The 17190-nt window shown below is 51.5% G+C and overlaps 1 protein-coding gene across 1 annotated transcript; it reads right to left on the reverse strand.

Annotated features, from left to right (window-relative positions):
• Nucleotides 1-3501: 3501 nt before the first annotated feature.
• On the reverse strand, nucleotides 3502-8603 carry LOC133345984 (myeloid-associated differentiation marker-like protein 2). The gene is made up of 2 exons (XM_061557200.1): nucleotides 8436-8603; nucleotides 3502-6380 (listed from the first exon to the last, which is right to left on the reverse strand). The coding sequence occupies exon 2, from the start codon at nucleotides 6370-6372 to the stop codon at nucleotides 5188-5190; it is 1185 nt and encodes a 394-aa protein (XP_061413184.1). The 5' UTR covers nucleotides 6373-6380; nucleotides 8436-8603; the 3' UTR covers nucleotides 3502-5187.
• Nucleotides 8604-17190: the final 8587 nt, after the last annotated feature.

Below are 17190 nucleotides of genomic sequence, written 5' to 3' on the forward strand. Positions count from 1 at the left end.
ATGTGGGTGGGTGGGTGAGTAGGTGGGTGGGTAGGTGGGTGAGTCTGTAGGTGGGTGGGTGGGTGATTGTGTAGTTGTGTGGGTGAGTATGTGGGTAGGTGGGTGGGTGAGTAGGTTGGTGAGTGAGTGAGTAGGTGGGTTGGTGAGTAGGTGGGTGGGTGAGCATGTGGTTGAGTGGGTGAGTGAGTAGGTGGGTGAGTAGGTGGGTGAGTAGGTGGGTGATTGAGTCGGTGGGTGGGTGAATATGTGGGTGGGTATGTGGTTGGGTAGGTGGGTGAGTAGGTGGGTGAGTAGGTGGGTGGGTAAATATGTGGGTGGGTGAGTATGTGGTTGAGTAGGTAGTTGAGTGAGTAGGTGGGTGAGTGTGTGGGTGAGTATCTTCTTGAGTAGGTAGGTTGGTGGAGAGACTTGTTTTGACTTGCAGTGTGGACAATATGAAACACCCAGCACCTCCGATTACCACGCTGGGCTACGCACGGCGCGAAAGAAGTTCAACATACATCCAGACCAAGCGTCGTACGCCGGTGCAGGGATCTACGTATGCATGCAGGACTTCTCACGCACCGTGCTAATCGCAGGTGAAGAACACCCATTGAGTGAAGTTCTCTCATTGAGTGAAATTCTCTCATTGAGTGAGGTTCACTCAACAACCACGGTAGTGGCAGTAGCGATAGAAGAGAGACAAGGAGGCGGCTGGCCGCCGGTGAGTGAGCGAGTGGTTGCCACAGAATCGGCGAGTTCCGTATCACCAAGCTCCCCCGATCACCGCTCCCCCCCCCACGATCACGACTCACGCGGACACAAACACGCGCGCACGCAGGCAGCAACAACAGCAGGGGCGCGTGTGTAACTGTATTGCACAAATTCGCGTTTATTTAAGTTAATTGTAAAAAAAAGAAACATCACAAAACGAATTAGTCACAAATGACCGCCTTGGGCGAGCGCGCTGGCACGGCGGTTCCGGGATCGACACAAGGCCTCATGTACAGACAAAGACAGAGATCCCCCACCCCCCGGATAGCCTTAACAGACTGCTGGGGCAAGTGCTGCCAGTCAGTTGCACCTACGAAGGCCGGAACAGCACATGGGGGGGGGGGGGGGGGGGTTGGCAAATACCACGCCCGGCCGCATTTGTCTCCCTCGTGGCGATATTTACACATCGCACCGGGTACTCATTTTTGAGGTTGAGTCGACCTAGGGGAGGCCCATGACCGGTTCAGATAATCGCCACTGGTGTTCGTGGCTGTGAGTGGGAATGGAACTCGGATCGCCGGGCAATATCCACTACACTACCGCTTCCCAATATGCATACGCTCCCTACACACACACACGTGTATGATTGACTCGCCCGACGTTTCGGGCTCTAGTCCTCTGTATAGAAAACATAGACAAAGATCACTTCTCCATAGGTGCTCACTCACAGCACTTGCCCCAACAGTCTGTTGAAGCTGCACGGTGGATCTTTATCTTTGTGTATATACAATTTTATCCGACCGCATGTACATATATATACTGCATCTTTGAGCGATATCATTTCAACCGTTGATGCAGTTTACATGAAATGTACATCCCCTTGTGTCAATCCACTGCTGGATGAAGGCCGCCTCCCCGCGCCGCGTCGCGTCGCTCGTAAGGGGGGCCTTGCTTGACCATACTTCACCACGCTGGTCAGTGCGGGTTGGCGAAGCGGTGGTGGGGTGGTGGTGGTGGGGGGGAGACCAGAATCGGTTCCTAGAGCACTCTTAGCCACTCATGTGAGCCGTGGTCGGGAATGGAACGGTGGGCGGCCCGGGTTCCATTGCGCTAACCGCTGTCCCACCGTTCCCAAACACCGGCGTTGCGTCCACGTGACCTGTACTGCACGCGCGAGCGATGTCTCGTGGCTTTGGGGGGGGGGGTGACCTCGAAGAAGAAGAAGTATCACCTTTGCGGTCTTATTGCTTTCGACCAGTGGGGCTCATAACCTTTAATTGCAACCTTGCACCCCTTTGGTTTCTTAATCGTTTCAAAAACAACAACAACAACAATAATGTACAATGTTAATAAATACGTCGGGGTTTCGTGAAACGAAGTAATTTGTAACTTACGCGCGCCCGTGCTCAATTCGTGTTTTCGATTATTTAGCTTCTAAAAAAAATCTGGCCTTGTCTCGCCACCCCCAAAAAGGGCATCTCGCACCCCCAGGGGGTGCGTCCACCCCAGGTTAAGAACCCACTGTTCGAGATATTTATATAATGTGCGGCAAAACCGGCTTAACCAAATTAACCGGTTTATGCGTTTACGTTGAGCGGTTACTGGTTATGCAAGAATATAACGTGTTTAACTATCTCAGCGTCGATGTCGTTCATGTTGTGTGTTGTGTGCGATAGGCTCACGTAAACTCGTCCACTCGCAAATGCAGGCCCTTAAATTTGGCACACGACGTAAAGAGAGTGGGTGAAAAAAAATTCACCCGTAAAAACAAAGTTTTTCACTATAAATCCTTTATATGCGTGTTCAATGGGCCACAACCCAGCCCACATTGGTCTTTGAAACGTGCGGCGAGAGTCATCTCGTCCTCTGGCTTGAGATGGCTGCCACCTATGGGTCAGATGATTGCCTGCCACCATTAAGCAATTGGTAATTAAATATAATTTTTTTTTCCTAAAATGTTGAAAATAAATTGTCACGCACAACGAGTCTGTGTGCAAAATGTCAGCTCGATTGGATCACGGGAGTGGTGTTAAAAACGACCGAAAGATTTGCACGGTCGTAAGCGCGCAAGCAAGCAAGCAAGTGAACTTAATATAAAGGATTTAAAAAAATCGACAATTTAATCGAACTGCGATGAATACATTCCGTTGCGGCTGAGGTGTGATATCGGTTTTTGTGTGTGTGATGTGCAACGCGGTGGCTAGGAGATGATAACTACCTCGCCTGCTCTACAGGAGGTCGTGGGTTCGATCCCGACCCTGACGCCTGCTGCTCTAGGTTTGGAGTGCGTCTCTCTCTCTCTCTCTCTCCGTTTAGATGTTAACTACCTCGCCTGGTATGCAGGACGTCGTGGGTTCGATCCCGACCCTGACGCCTGCTGCTCTATATTTGGAGTTTCGTGGGCGTGTGGATTTTTTTCTCCGGGTCGTCCGGTTTTCCCCTCGACATTTAGAAATACGCGTCTTAGATTAATTGGCTGCAATACATTTCCACATGATAAGCCACTTCGTTGAACTATCATTTGTGGCCAGGTCGCTTCTGACAAAGAGCTATATAGCTCAGTGGGCCTTACCTGGTAAAATAAAAATATATATCAAAGGATTACTGCGTACGTGTGTGTCATATCCATAACCGGAATCCGGCCTCGGCGGGCTTTTTATCGGCTTGAGCGTCACACTCTTAAAACCACGGGCCCGACAGACAGGGCTTGCTCGCGACAAGGCGCGTGGTTTTGTGGCTTCGGCGACCTTCAAAAGCACCCAGAGGCAGAAGCAGAGAAACATTTTGGCGTTTTGTTTGTGCCCCCCAAATTGTGCGAGGTTTCGATATTGGACATTTCTTTTTCAGTTTTACAACTGAAGTGACTTCGTAATTTCCGTTCAAATCTGTAGCTCCAAAAAAAAGACGTGTCCCGTGCCCCAATAACAACGCCAACAACACACGTCATGCGTTATTGTCGAATTTTGCTCAGGATTTGTTTTCAAAGGGCATTGCTGTTGATCGTTAACTGTCGTCACGGGTTCGTGTCCGCTGGGGTCGTTCATTCCGGCCGAGAGAAGCCGTCACGACCCGCATGCGAACTCCGCTCCTTCTAATTCCGCTCGAGGAGACGCGGCCGAGATGACAACAGTTACCCACTGCGGTATGTATATGTCTACTGTATACGCGCGTGGAAAGACTACATTGGAAAGACATTACTTTAGAACCGCTTTTTGTTGGTGTTATTGTGATTAGCACGGTTGGCTACGTACGGTGCGAAAGAAGTTTAACGGGTCACACGTGTTCCATTCGATGGCGAATCGATCTCGCGAAGAAAATTCATCTTACGCAGCGATCACGCGCGCACACACGGGCACAGCACTCAAATAATGACGACATTCGGCCCGTGAGCGGCATCCGCTGCTGGATGAAGGGGGGGGGGGGTGTTTGACCATATTTCACCACGCTGGTCACTGATGTTAGCCCTGGTTCGGGAATGAAACCCAGGGCGGTCGGGTTCACAGCGCAGTGCGCTAACCGCTGCGCCACCGCTCCAACGTACCCGGTATATACGCGCACATACCAAAACATACACACAGTGATACATACATACACTTTGAGAAAAGCTCAGATACACACATACTTACACACACCTTGACAAAGAAACAGATATACATACGCTTGTATTCGTAATAATATATTTACAGATACATAATCACGTACATACATTAAAGCACACACACGTACGGCATATACATAAATACAAATACATGACTATCATTACTGAAGCATGTTCACTACGTACGTATATTATATAAATACAGTATATCAATATTGCCGTACACACGTCGCATATACACACACACAGATGTATGGGTCACTGACATACACACACGGAACACGACACGTATGCACATAGCATATACAAGGACAAATATCCCCCGTATAGCCTTTAACGGACTGTTGGGGAAAGTGCTGTTAGCGAGCACCTATTAAGGCGGGGATGGGTCACGAGGGGGGTGGTGTGTTCAGCTCCACGCCTACCCGAGCGCCTTTGTCTCCCCAGTGCCGATGTTTATACATCGCCACCGGTACTCAATTAAGGCCGAGTCGGCCTAGGGGTGACCCAGGACCGGCTCAGATATTCTTCACCCGATGTTGGCAGTCCAACCTCGCGTCTCATGCACACACATACACACAACAGACACATATGTATACACATTGAGTATACGGTACACACACACACACATGCCCATACAGCCAGACGAACACACACACACGCATGTAAACTCGTCCACGCCTCGTCCCAGACCCGCACCGTTCTCACAGCGCATTGCACTAACCACTGCGCCACCGCTCCCGTGTGTACACACTCACCCAAACATGTGCACACGCGTACACGCAGAGAACACACGCGCACACACAAACACACGCGCGCTCGCATCATGTAAACTCGTCCACGCATCACTCATCTCTCGCGTTCCAGACCTGCGCCCCGCTGCTCCATCTCCTCTCTCAACAACGATTGCTGGCCCCGCCAGGGTATGGCGGAGGCACTGACTTGTGCGGTTGCTTCAACTGCGGCTGCTGCAACTTCTGCTGCTGCAACTTCTGCTGCTGATGCTTCTGCTGCTGCTGATGCTTCTGCTGATGCTGCTGCTGCTGCGGCAGGCGCTGCTCGTGTCCGGCGCTCGCGCGGCGCAGGGCGCGCTGGCTGCACGCCAGGTCGGCCACGTAGGCGACGAGGTTGAGTGCCGTGAATGCGCTCACGAGGACGTGGACGTCCCACGCGCAGCGCTCGTGCGCGCAGCGCGACGGCCGCGCGGGGCTCCCGTACTGGGGGTCGAAGGCGTACACGGGCCAGATGACGGCCGCGCTCACGTAGAGCAGCACGGACAGCAGAGTGGCGAGCGCCACGCCGCGCTCCAGCGGCACGCAGCACGCGGCCGCCGCGGTGGTGGCGGCGGTGGTGGTGGTGGCGGTAGTGGCGGTGGTGGTGCCGCCGGTCGCGTCTGCGGCGGCGCCGCCGCGAATGCTCAGCACGGTGACGAGCAGCGTGAGCGCGAGACACAGGCAGTAGACCGCCAGGCACCAGTGCGTGGCCAGGTAGCGGCCGTACTGCCCTCCGCTGAAGACGCAGCCCAGGATGACGGCGCCGCAGAAGATTTCGGCGACGCGCAGGAGGCCCGAGACGCTCGCCATGGCCGCGCGGCCCTCCGCCGCCTTGCCGGACCGCGCCACGGCGAGTCCCGCGTCGATGCCGTAGGCGAGGCAGGCGCCCGCCGAGCAGCAGGTGACGGCCACCCTGAAGGCGCGCACGGCCTCGCAGCCGCGGAAGAAGCACTGGTAGTCGCGCAGCGAGAAGATCGGGTAGAGCGCGGAGGCGGTGGCGCAGAGGAGCGCGGCGAGCGCGGCCAGGGAGACGCGCAGGTTGTGCCACGAGGCGGGGATGCAGGCGGAGACGCGCGACAGCTCGAGCACGAGCACGGCCGCGCTCAGCGCCAGGCACACGGCCCAGACGAGGAGGCAGAGGAGACCGTAGGAGAATGCCCAGCCGCCGCGGTGCACGGCGAGGCTGAGCGCCGCGCACGTGAGGGCCGCCTGTAGCAGGCGCAGGAGGCCGCGTGGGCTCAGCACGGAGCCCCAGTCCAGGTAGCCGCCGCCGCCACCGCCGACGTCTTCGTTGTCGCCGCCGTCCATCCTCTCTCCTGGGGTATGGTGGGCGCAGCGAGGGTGGGGGCATCAGCATAAATGCTACCATAATCATCATCATCATAATCATCGTCATCATCATAAATGCCACCATAATCACCATCATCATCATCGTCATCATCATAAATGCCACCATAATCACCATCATCATCATCGTCATCATCATAAATGCCATCATAATTACCATCATCATCATAAATGCCATCATAATCATCATCATAATCACCATCATCATCATCATAAATGCCACCATAATCACCATCATCATCATAATCACCATCATCATAATCATCATCATCATCGTCATCATCATAAATGCCATCATAATTACCATCATCATCATAAATGCCATCATAATCATCATCATAATCACCATCATCATCATCATAAATGCCACCATAATCACCATCATCATCATAATCACCATCATCATAATCATCATCATCATCGTCATCATCATAAATGCCATCATAATTACCATCATCATCATAAATGCCATCATAATCATCATCATAATCACCATCATCATCATCATAAATGCCACCATAATCACCATCATCATCATAATCACCATCATCATAATCATCATCATCATCGTCATCATCATAAATGCCATCATAATTACCATCATCATCATAAATGCCATCATAATCATCATCATAATCACCATCATCATCATCATAAATGCCACCATAATCACCATCATCATCATAATCACCATCATCATAATCATCATCAGCATCGATGCCCTCGGACTTCAATCTCTTATCTGATCGGGAGATTTCTCCCGATCAGAATTCACGTCCCTGCGAAGGGCGACGCGGCGTGTGTCGGCGAGCTGCGGGCCGAGTGGACGACTCGCCTGGCCGGACCACGGCGGCGCGAGTCGGGGACACCCGTCTCGTGGTGCCGGCCACTCGCTCGCTCCTCGTCGCTGGGAGATGACCCCCCCCCCCCCACCACCCCATCCCCGACTCTCATGGAGCCACGGGGGGGGGGGGGGGGGGGGGGGAGCCAGTCCATGGGAGCCGGGGCTCGTGGCACCAATGCGAGGGGGAGTGGATTAATTTATTAGAACTGATTTCCAATTTACGATTTCGTTTCGGGTGCATTTAGGTGTCCCCCTTTTTTTTGTTTGATTTCTGTACATTTTTTCGCAGAGTATTTGATGAGATTTTCTTACACGGTGATGCTACTGCCGCGTTGGTAGCGATGCACAGGCACAGACGACAACACCGCTCAACACGTCCCCTGTCAGTTTAACACGCAGTCGACTTTCGCGACCAATATCATCCATAATAGAAGTGTTTTTGGGGTTAGATCGCTAATAAGAACACCGGCTGTGCGTGTGGCCTTAAACAGGGCACGCATATATACTAGGCGACGTTTCGGGCAATGCACCTGCTTCATAGCACGTAATCGCCGAATATTGTTTGCGTGAGTGATTGCCGAACGTTGCAGGACGTCGTGTGATGTTGCGTCGCTCGCTCGCTCACGATCTCCCATTTTTTATCGCCGCTTTCTTTCCCGTGGATTTAAAAACAATCTCCATCTCAGATTTAATCTCTGATTTACAACTCAGAAATTTCAGCCCCCCCCCCACCCCCTTGGTCCCCCCCCCGCCACCCCCCGATTGTAAATCCCTTCGTTTAGATTTCAATTCTTGTTCTCAAAACCAATCCGCTTCAAACATCGACGCCTTGACAACGAACTCGATACGCGGACAATTCCGCCTCCTCCACGCAATCAACGCGCGCACGTTGCCTGCTCTGCAGAGCCCAGCAGCTCGCGCGCTCTTCCCTGCAGGGAGTGCACAATGTCATCGACATTGGCTCAACGCAAAGGATCAAACCTAAAGCCCGGCGCGGTTTCCACATTCGGATGTCTCTCGTCTTCGTGTCGACACTCCTCGATTTGCGACGCGCGGAACAACCCAAGGAATAATCCCACGTCTCAAACATTTATATATTTATATATAAAAACAAATCCGTGCGCCGACTGAAGAACGTCTCCTCCCCTCTTGCGCCCGGCAGGCATCACCGTCTCCTCACCTGTCCGCGAGCCCCAGGTAACTCCGATTACTCCGCCGCGCGCACACGCGCGCACTTGGCGAACGAGCGGTACGGGGGGCAGCTTCCTCCTCCTGCTGCTGATGCTCCTCTTCCTCCTATTCCTCTTCCTGCTGCTGCTCGCTGCTGCTGCCGCTGCTGCTGCTCGCTGTAGGCGTGGGCTGGCGTTAGGGCCGAGTTTGTCTCCGCGGCGTGCTTCATATACCCCGCGAGCTGGAACTAAATATAGCGAGGCACGGGAAGCGTCCCAGGATCGCGCCGCGCAGCTGCGGAGCCCAGAATCTCTCGCATGCGAGGGCTCAGAGAGAGGGGGGGTGGGGGGAGAGAGGGGGTGGGGGGAGAGAGGGGGGGAGAGGTTTGCACGGGGGGGGGGGGGGGTGATGGTTGTGGCTGGGGTGGTGATGGTGTGGGTAGTGGTGGTGGTGGAGGGGCGGGGTGTGAGTATTGATGTGTTGTGAGTGTGTGTTGTGCGTATGGATCGGTAAGGGGGTAAATGAGAGGTGGGGGAGAGAGGAAGGGGACATTTAAAGGAGAGGTAAGAGGAGAGGTAAGGGAGGTGTAGGGGAGATGTAAGAGAGATAGGGGAGATGTACGGGAGAGGTAGGGCAAAGGTTGGGGATTGACTGATTGGTGGACAGGGATGGTGCTGATTCTGGTGGTGAAGTTGACACTGCGTTACTGTGACCGTCCGTCTTTGTATCTCCGCATCACGTGGCACGCAGCGCGAGCCTGGAACCCATTTAGCCGGAATACGCAACCCCCACGAGACTCGCAAAGAAGGAGACATCCTCAGCCGTGGTGCAGTCACTCCGCTGGTAGAAAGGGGTTGTTGGATTACCTAGAGATTAGGGGAGCGATGTTGTGGGATTGGCAGTACAGCAAGTGGGTCCATGACGATCAGACTGTGCGGGTGGACCTCTGGGTGAGCGTTATCCCCGATTCAGCGTGCTGGGTTTTCTCCGGGTTCTTTGGCTTTGGAACGCGTTTCGGGAAATTTAAATAAATGATACAAAACGAGCAGAATCCGGCTCGTAACAACAGCACGTGTAACAAACGGGCGATCGGGAAATCGCCCTCATGGAACCCAACGCGTGATTAAATAAAATAAATAAACATCACTCACACGCATCAATCCACCCGCGGCTGAAGGCCTCCGCGCGCCGTGTCAGCGATGGGATTTATTTGACCATACTTCACCGCGCTGGTCGTAGCGGGGTGGGTTGATGCAAGGGCTTCGGTTTGGGGTAAGGTGGTGGGGGTGGCCCAGACCCGGTTTAATGATCACACGCACGCTCTGCTGATGATGTTAACCGTGACCGGGGCCGGCAGGCTATGATGTGGTCATTTGAATTCAGGTCAATGATCGAGGCCCGGTTCACAGCGCCAGTGCGCTCACCACTGCGCCACCGCTCTCCCAGTCAGAGCTGCCACCCTAAACAATGCACGTGTGTGTGTAGTTGATCTGTTACTGGTCAGACAGTGCTCATGGGCAATGTGTGGTGGTGGTGGTGGTGATGTATGTGTATGCGGCAACCCCAATGATTCGGCCGTGATGAAGTCTTCTCGCCAATGTACAGATCTCACCACCACCGACGGATGAGATGCGGTAGCCTCCTCCACTACCACCTCCACCACCACCTCCTCCACCACCTCCTCCTCCACTACCTCCTCCACCACCTCCTCCACCTCCTCCTCCACCACCACCTCCTCCTCCACCACCTCCACCACCTCCTCCACCTCCTCCACCTCCTCCACCTCCTCCTCCACCACCTCCACCACCTCCTCCTCCTCCTCCTCCACCACCACCTCCTCCTCCACCTCCTCCTCCACCACCACCTCCTCCACCTCCTCCTCCACCACCCCTTCCCCCTCCACCACCACCTCCTCCCGGAGGCCCCACCCGGCACGCGTCTCCACGCCACCGCACTTCGCAAACCCTGCAGGGGTCGAGTCGTGGTGCCAGAAAGAGGCCCTCTGCCGATTAAGGGCCACAAACCGATGGTGGGACGAGGTCTCCGAGTGAGCGAGCGGAACGTCGAGGGACTCTTAAGGCCTCGGCGTGACTTTCTAGCCACGAATCTAAAGAGACGACAACACCGACGGGGGGAGGAAGAACGGCGAAACGACACCAACTCTCTCTCTCTCCGTCTCTTGGCTGAAGCCCTCTCGTCGTGCCTAGCAGGAGCAGCGGGACCTCGACATTGGCATCGAGCTCCTGCACGTCTCGCTGCTGCCATCGTGCGATAGAATCGAGGGGACCCATTTCGAACGCGGGCCGTGCACTTCGCGGTGGCGATGTGGAGGGGTGACAGCGCCACTCCGTGGAGGATGATGATAGTGGTGGTGGTACAATTGGGGGGGGGGGGGCGGTACGACTGGTGTATCTACCAGTCATCTCAAATCAGCCAACCCATGGCACCTGCTGGGTCTGTCCAGAGGCCTCCTGTCAGCGAGCCTTCAACACTTCACGTGGTCTCAAAGTGCACCTGGCCTGGCACAGGCGACGTGGTGACGTCACCGTCACTTCGTGGCGAATGGCCGTGGTTTTGGTGGTGGTGAGAAAGAGATGATGATCATTTAGCTCCGATCGGCAACCAAAATTAAAATCAGTAAATGTTTTGCACGTAGTCAATAACGGTGACGAATCAGCAGTCATAAAAGGTTGCAGACCCCTGACTTCGCTGGTCCGATATAGGGGCAGTCCTGGATGAAGCGAGTTCGGGGCCTGTAGCAAATGTTAGAAAGGGGCCCTAAATAAATAAAATAATACGTAAATATTGAAACACACATTTTTTTACTTCCATGGTAAAGTAATTGTATTGTTTCATTTGCTGTACAGCCAGATAATACAACAAATCGCTAACCTTAAACACCCAGTCGTTTGTAAAATTTGAAGGCGGTATAGTACTATAGTAATAGAGCAAGTGCAGAATCACTGAAGCGGAATTGATAGATTGAAAGCATTTAGCGCGGGGCCATTGAAAGTGCGGGGCCCGTAGCTACTACAGGTGTAGCTACTACACACCAAACGCTTGTGTTGCGATCGAAACGTTGTAGTTTTTGGTTATTTTCTTTGAACCAATCCACGTGACTTTATGAAAAGACCCAAAGAATATGAATTCCTGCAGTCACGAAAGTTTGAAGTCATGATTTATATAAAGTTACATATATTACTGTGCAGTGTTATGAATAGTATTGTGTTATATGCGATGTTGTTAATGACGGGCGTGGGGGTTAGGGACCGTCCATAAATGGCGTCACGCGATTTTGGACAATTTATGACCCCCCCCCCCCCCCCCTTCGTCACACGGCGTCACAAAAAGTCAGACCCCCCCTCAAATATGACGTCACAAAGCTCTGCCCCCCCCCCTCAAAAAAGCATGCTTCAAATCTCCTTAAACTATTGCCATTTTAGTGTGTTTAATGTGGCGCTGCACTCTGATGTTGTGAGAGAAAACATTTATTGAAAAGTCTATTTAATTAAGTAGAACGTGTTGTCTATATTTATTTACAATTTTGATGTGACGTCACATTTCTCACCCCCCCCCCCTCTTCACACATCGTCACAAATGTCTGACCCCCACCCCCCAGGTGCGTGACGTCATTTATGGACGGCCCCTATGATATCAAACATTTTCATTTTAAGGCCACTTTTCTAAATTACGCACGCGTTGTTTTTGTAGTCATGGCGCCACCTCGCGGATGATTTGGAGTTAACACGGTGGCCCCGTGGTGGCGCTGCTTGTGTTGTCCATGCAGACGGCCCCATTCGTGTCAACCAACCCCACTGCCGGCAGTCCCAAGGCGCACGGGTGCTGGGGGCTCGGCGAAGATGAACGTGGTTGTCAATGTCTCGGATGGACATTGCCTCTGCCATTGCTGAGCGAATGATTGAATCAAGAGTGGACCATTCCAGGGCGAATGAGTGGAGCACTCCCGAATTAATAATTACACTGGTCAACACACTTTTTCTGGTATAAAGTATTCCAACGGTTTTAAGGTAATTTTGGGGTGCTGATTCCAAATCTGGCATCAGTGTTTGTCTATCACATCAGGTTTTTGAGATATCAAATATTGCATTTTCAATAAAAACAGCAGAAGAAAAATATTGAATAAATGTGGATATCTACATAAAATTATATTATAAACACACTATCCTAAAAATACAGCACCATATTTTAAGACTAAAGCAGTCACTGACTCGCAACAACTTGCAATCATAAGTGACAGAGTTAATATCGGGTAAAATCAATGAAAATGGGGTATGCGGATAGCATAAAAATTAGATATGATAGAGCAAATCTGATATCAGATTTGGAATCAGAACCCTGAAATTAGCCTAAAACAGCTGCAAAAGTCCAGGCCAAAAAAAAATGTTTTTTTTGTTGACTAGTTCAATCGGTGAATGTTTTTTTCGGGTCAAATCGCCGCGTGTGTAAATATGCCCACATGTGTCTCGTCCACCCTCCTCCACCCGTCACGTGACCAAACGCGACCTGCCATTGTCGTCACGCGGCGATCTGAACCCAAACGCCGACGTCCCTTGCGAATCGTGCCACGAGTCGCGAAAGACCTCAGTGTTAAATGCATTTGGAATGCAATTATCAAAGAATACTGACACGTTGTATATCAGATGGTATATATATATAAGATGGTGTAAATAATAAATGGTGTAGATCAGATGGTATTTTTTGGATATCCATCGAACGAAGATGGTCACCGCATCGCGTGGCGCTTTCAGATGCGCTTCTGCGGCCGTCTGGAACGTTCTTCAATCCGATATTAGGAAGTCACTGGAAGCTATGGCACTTTTAAATCATCTCGATTGAAAACTAATTTCTTTAGAGCTGCTTTAAAAAAAATCATTTTACTTTACCAGGTAAGGCCCACTGAGCTATATAACTCTTTTTCAGAAACGACTGACAACAAACGATAGCCCAATGGTGGCTTATCATGTGGAATGTATGGCAGCCAAACACTCTGAACGCACGTTTCTAACTGTGGAGGGGAAAACAGGAGGACCGGGAGAAATGTTTACGCAACCACGGGGAGAGAGACACGCAAACTCCAAATATACAGCAGCAGGCGTCAGGGTCGGGATCAAAAGGACGACCTCCTGCATACCAGGCGAGGTAGTTAACATCTCCTAGCCACCGTGATGATGAGAGAGAGAGACACGCAAACTCCAAATATACAGCAGGCGTCAGGATCGGGGTCGAAACGACGACCTCCTGCATACCAGGCGAGGTAGTTAACATCTCGCCACCACGGCGCATATGCAGTATATCAGATGGTGTATAGTGTATACAGTACGGTATAATCAGCATTCCTGTCAACCCCTTATCAGTGGCTACCTTATTACAGACAAATTCAGACCTTATTGGTCTAAACGTTCATCCAACAGTCCCATAACGAGAGAGAAACACAAACAAATAGACGCAATTTGTTTTGCCCGTACTGAAACGGCTGTACGCCGTATGGACTTGCAAACTCAATTTCCCTGTTCAAGAATACGTGGGGGGGGGGGGGGTAAACTGTACGGGTTGACACGGTGCGTATCAGACAGCGAGGCGGTGGCGGCAGTGTTGTCCTGGGTAGGAGGCGCCACTCAATATCCACAAACTCTCGCGGGGGGCGGGGGCGGGGCTGTTGAAGGGTGGTGAGGAATGAGTGAGGGGCGGGTAGCTGCGGGAATTTGTGCAGGTGATGGGATGTAAAATAAATTACTTTGTTCGTGTTATTGTTGTACGTGGATAGACTCATATGGGAAAGAGAGACATCGACATTCCACATTCCTGCGGAGGGAGCTGGTAGGAACGTTGGGTTGCTCGTTCAATGGCCAGGGTCAACGGCGGCGTGGTGTATTCCGCAAATATGCCCGACTGTGAGAGCGGGCGCAAGCCGGCGTGAGTAGGTTAAACGTTGAGTTTTATAAGGGCACCATGGGGTGACCAGCCCCTCCCCTCCCCACCCAGCCCCACCCCTCCCACCCCCCACCCAGCCCCACCCTCCCCACCCAGCCCCTCCCCACCCTCCCCACCCAGCTCCTCCCACCCTCCCCACCCAGCCCCTCTCCACCCTCCCCCCACCCAGCCCCACCCTCCCCACACAGCCCCTTCCCACCCTCCCCACCCCACCCAGCCCCTCCCTCCCCACCCAGCCCCTCCATGCACGACGGACGGACGGACACAATCATCCCCTGTGGGCTGGTGTAACCAGGAGGTTCCTACCAGTATTATTTATGTAGCGTTTCGCCTATCTGTTGGTATGCTTATTGATTTAATTATAGTTTTACTTTTTAATTCTCATCAGGCTCCGGTGGTCGAACCAAGTGCAGCCTCAAACTCTTGCAATGACCCCCTCTGTGTGCTGATCTTAAAGGTGCATTGAAAAATGTTGATACTCCGACTGATGCTCCTGCTGTTGTGGAGTGACTCATGCAGCCAGCTATGGCTGCAGAGTTTTGGTGGTACATGTTGTTTACGGCGTTTATTGTGACAATTCGGTCACAGTTCCTATGACCACTGTTTCATTGCTTTTATGGCTTTATTTTGGTGATTTTCGATACGTTTTTGGGTTTGGCCATGTTTGTTTGTTATAGTACAGAGTTAGACTGATGGCCTTAATCTAAGTTGTCCTGTGGTTGTTGTTGTTTGACTTGCATCCCACTGGGATTTTTTGCACATTTTGTGTACGGTGCTTTTTCTGCAATATTTTACTGTCTTTTCTTTGATTTTCTGTTTGCACTTCGTCACATATTCATTTTAAGATGTTTTTGTTCATGTTTTTGTTTTTAATTTGTCGCGGTTGCACCCGATTCAAGAGCCGAATGGCTCACAGGGCTATACTTAATAAATGAACTTGAACTTGAACTCTCTAGCCTCTCTAATGTTGTGGTATGAACAAGGACAATTGCCGAAACGTCACCTGGTATTTAGTTTCAAGTCCACACGGTGCTCGTTACGAACGTGCGTTGACGCACTCCAGGCTAAAAACCACTGGTCTATGACTCGATCATCACTATGTGTATTTCGATTTAAAGCTTTCGTGACTGCAGGGATTCATCTTCTTGGTTCTTTCGGTAAAGTCACGTAGAATTGAAATAATAAAATAATAAAAATTTTACATAATAAAATTCAGACTCTGTCTCCTCGATAGACCTGTTCTCCACTTGAGGACGGCTGCTTGCGTTGTGGCCGAAACGTCGTGAGAATTATTTTATTATGTTTTATTTTTATTATTTTATTATTTCCATTCTACGTGACTTTACCGAAAGAACCAAGAAGATCACTATGTGGGTTGTGCCTTATGCGTATATTCTGTATATACAGCGACGTAAGCCGATATGAAGCGGATGGGTAGAATGTTTTTGCATCGCTGGATCGTGAGAGGTCGCGGGGCTTGGGGAGCCCTTCATCCAGCAGTGGATTCACCATGGCTGATGGTGGTGGCTTGGGAAGGTCTTAATCCATCAGTGGGTTCACCATGGCTGATGATGGTGGCTTGGGAAGGTCTTAATCCATCAGTGGGTTCACCATGGCTGATGATGGCAATGATGATGGTGATAAACCGCCTCCAGCACGTGCAGAATCCAGCTGCCAAAGTTCGTCCTCGAACATCGATTTCTGAGCACATTGCCCCTGGTAATTGAGTCTCTCCATTGGTTACCGGTCAGGTTCCGAGTGCAGTTCAAGATCCTACTTCTCACCTACAAAGCCCTCAACAATGCCTCCCCCTCTTACATCCGTGACCCCCTCCACCCGTATGGTCCCAACGCCAGTTCTTCGGTCGTCTGCGTGTGGCGCTATTGTGTGTGCCGAGGTCGCACCTCCGTTTAATGGGTGACCCCAGTGGGGGGAGTGGGGGTGGGGGCTTTTCACGGTGGAAGTGAATTCCACAGCTTGGGGACTGTGGAATTCATTCGATCTGCCGAGTATCTCGGTTTATTTAAATCCCGCCTTAAGACATTTTTTTTTCTCATAAATGCATTTTCTCCTTATTAATTTTGTTCTGTGTTTTTGTAGTGTGGTGGCGGGGGGGGGGGTTATTTGTGTCCGTGGTTAAATCATGAGCCTGCGTGCTGATTTTAGAATTGCCTGACCAATTTACTTCCTTGCTTTTAGCTCTGTGCAGCGCTTTGCGACCTCTGAGTGAAACGCGCGTTTTAAGTAGAAATAATTATCATTATTATTATATGGAAATTATGCGAGATTCTACTCTGCCAACTCAACAATAAAATTGCCGCAAGAGACAGAATTTACATAACGGGCGGCGGTTGATACGAGGGGCACGTTTTTTTTTCATTTAATGTGGACGCACGTTCATTGGGTAGGACAGCAAGAAGGATGGATGTCCCTGACTGTGTGTGTGTCTCTCTTTCTCTCTCACTGTGAGCCCCGCAGCAGTAAGCACAGTCATCCTTCACGCGGAGGGGGGGGGAGGGGGAATTGATTGACGTGAGGCCAGCAAAACAGAATTAATAACCCGAGCTTGTGCGCGAGTGTTGATATTTGTATTAATGCAACGGAAAAAAAATTACTCGCTCACAACACAAAGTTGCGTCCTCCACATTTGCAGGGATATTGCTGACCGCCCAAATCGGTTCTAACGCTTTCTCCTGCCAAAGGATGAGACGCTCATGCCAGACAGAAAGAGGCGAGTGGAGGCTGGCAGTCGCGATCACGCTGTGAAGACGCATCAACTGCTGTGCCGCCTTCTCCTGGCGAGCCAGGCAGGG

This window comes from Lethenteron reissneri, chromosome 3 (genome assembly GCF_015708825.2).
Source record: "Lethenteron reissneri isolate LAM-NWPU_2019-01 chromosome 3, ASM1570882v1, whole genome shotgun sequence".
NCBI lineage: Eukaryota > Metazoa > Chordata > Hyperoartia > Petromyzontiformes > Petromyzontidae > Lethenteron > Lethenteron reissneri.

Coding starts and splice junctions, on each gene's coding strand:
- LOC133345984 (XM_061557200.1), bottom strand. CDS start 6,372: ATGGACGGCGGCGACAACGAAGACGTCGGCGGTGGCGGCGGCGGCTAC.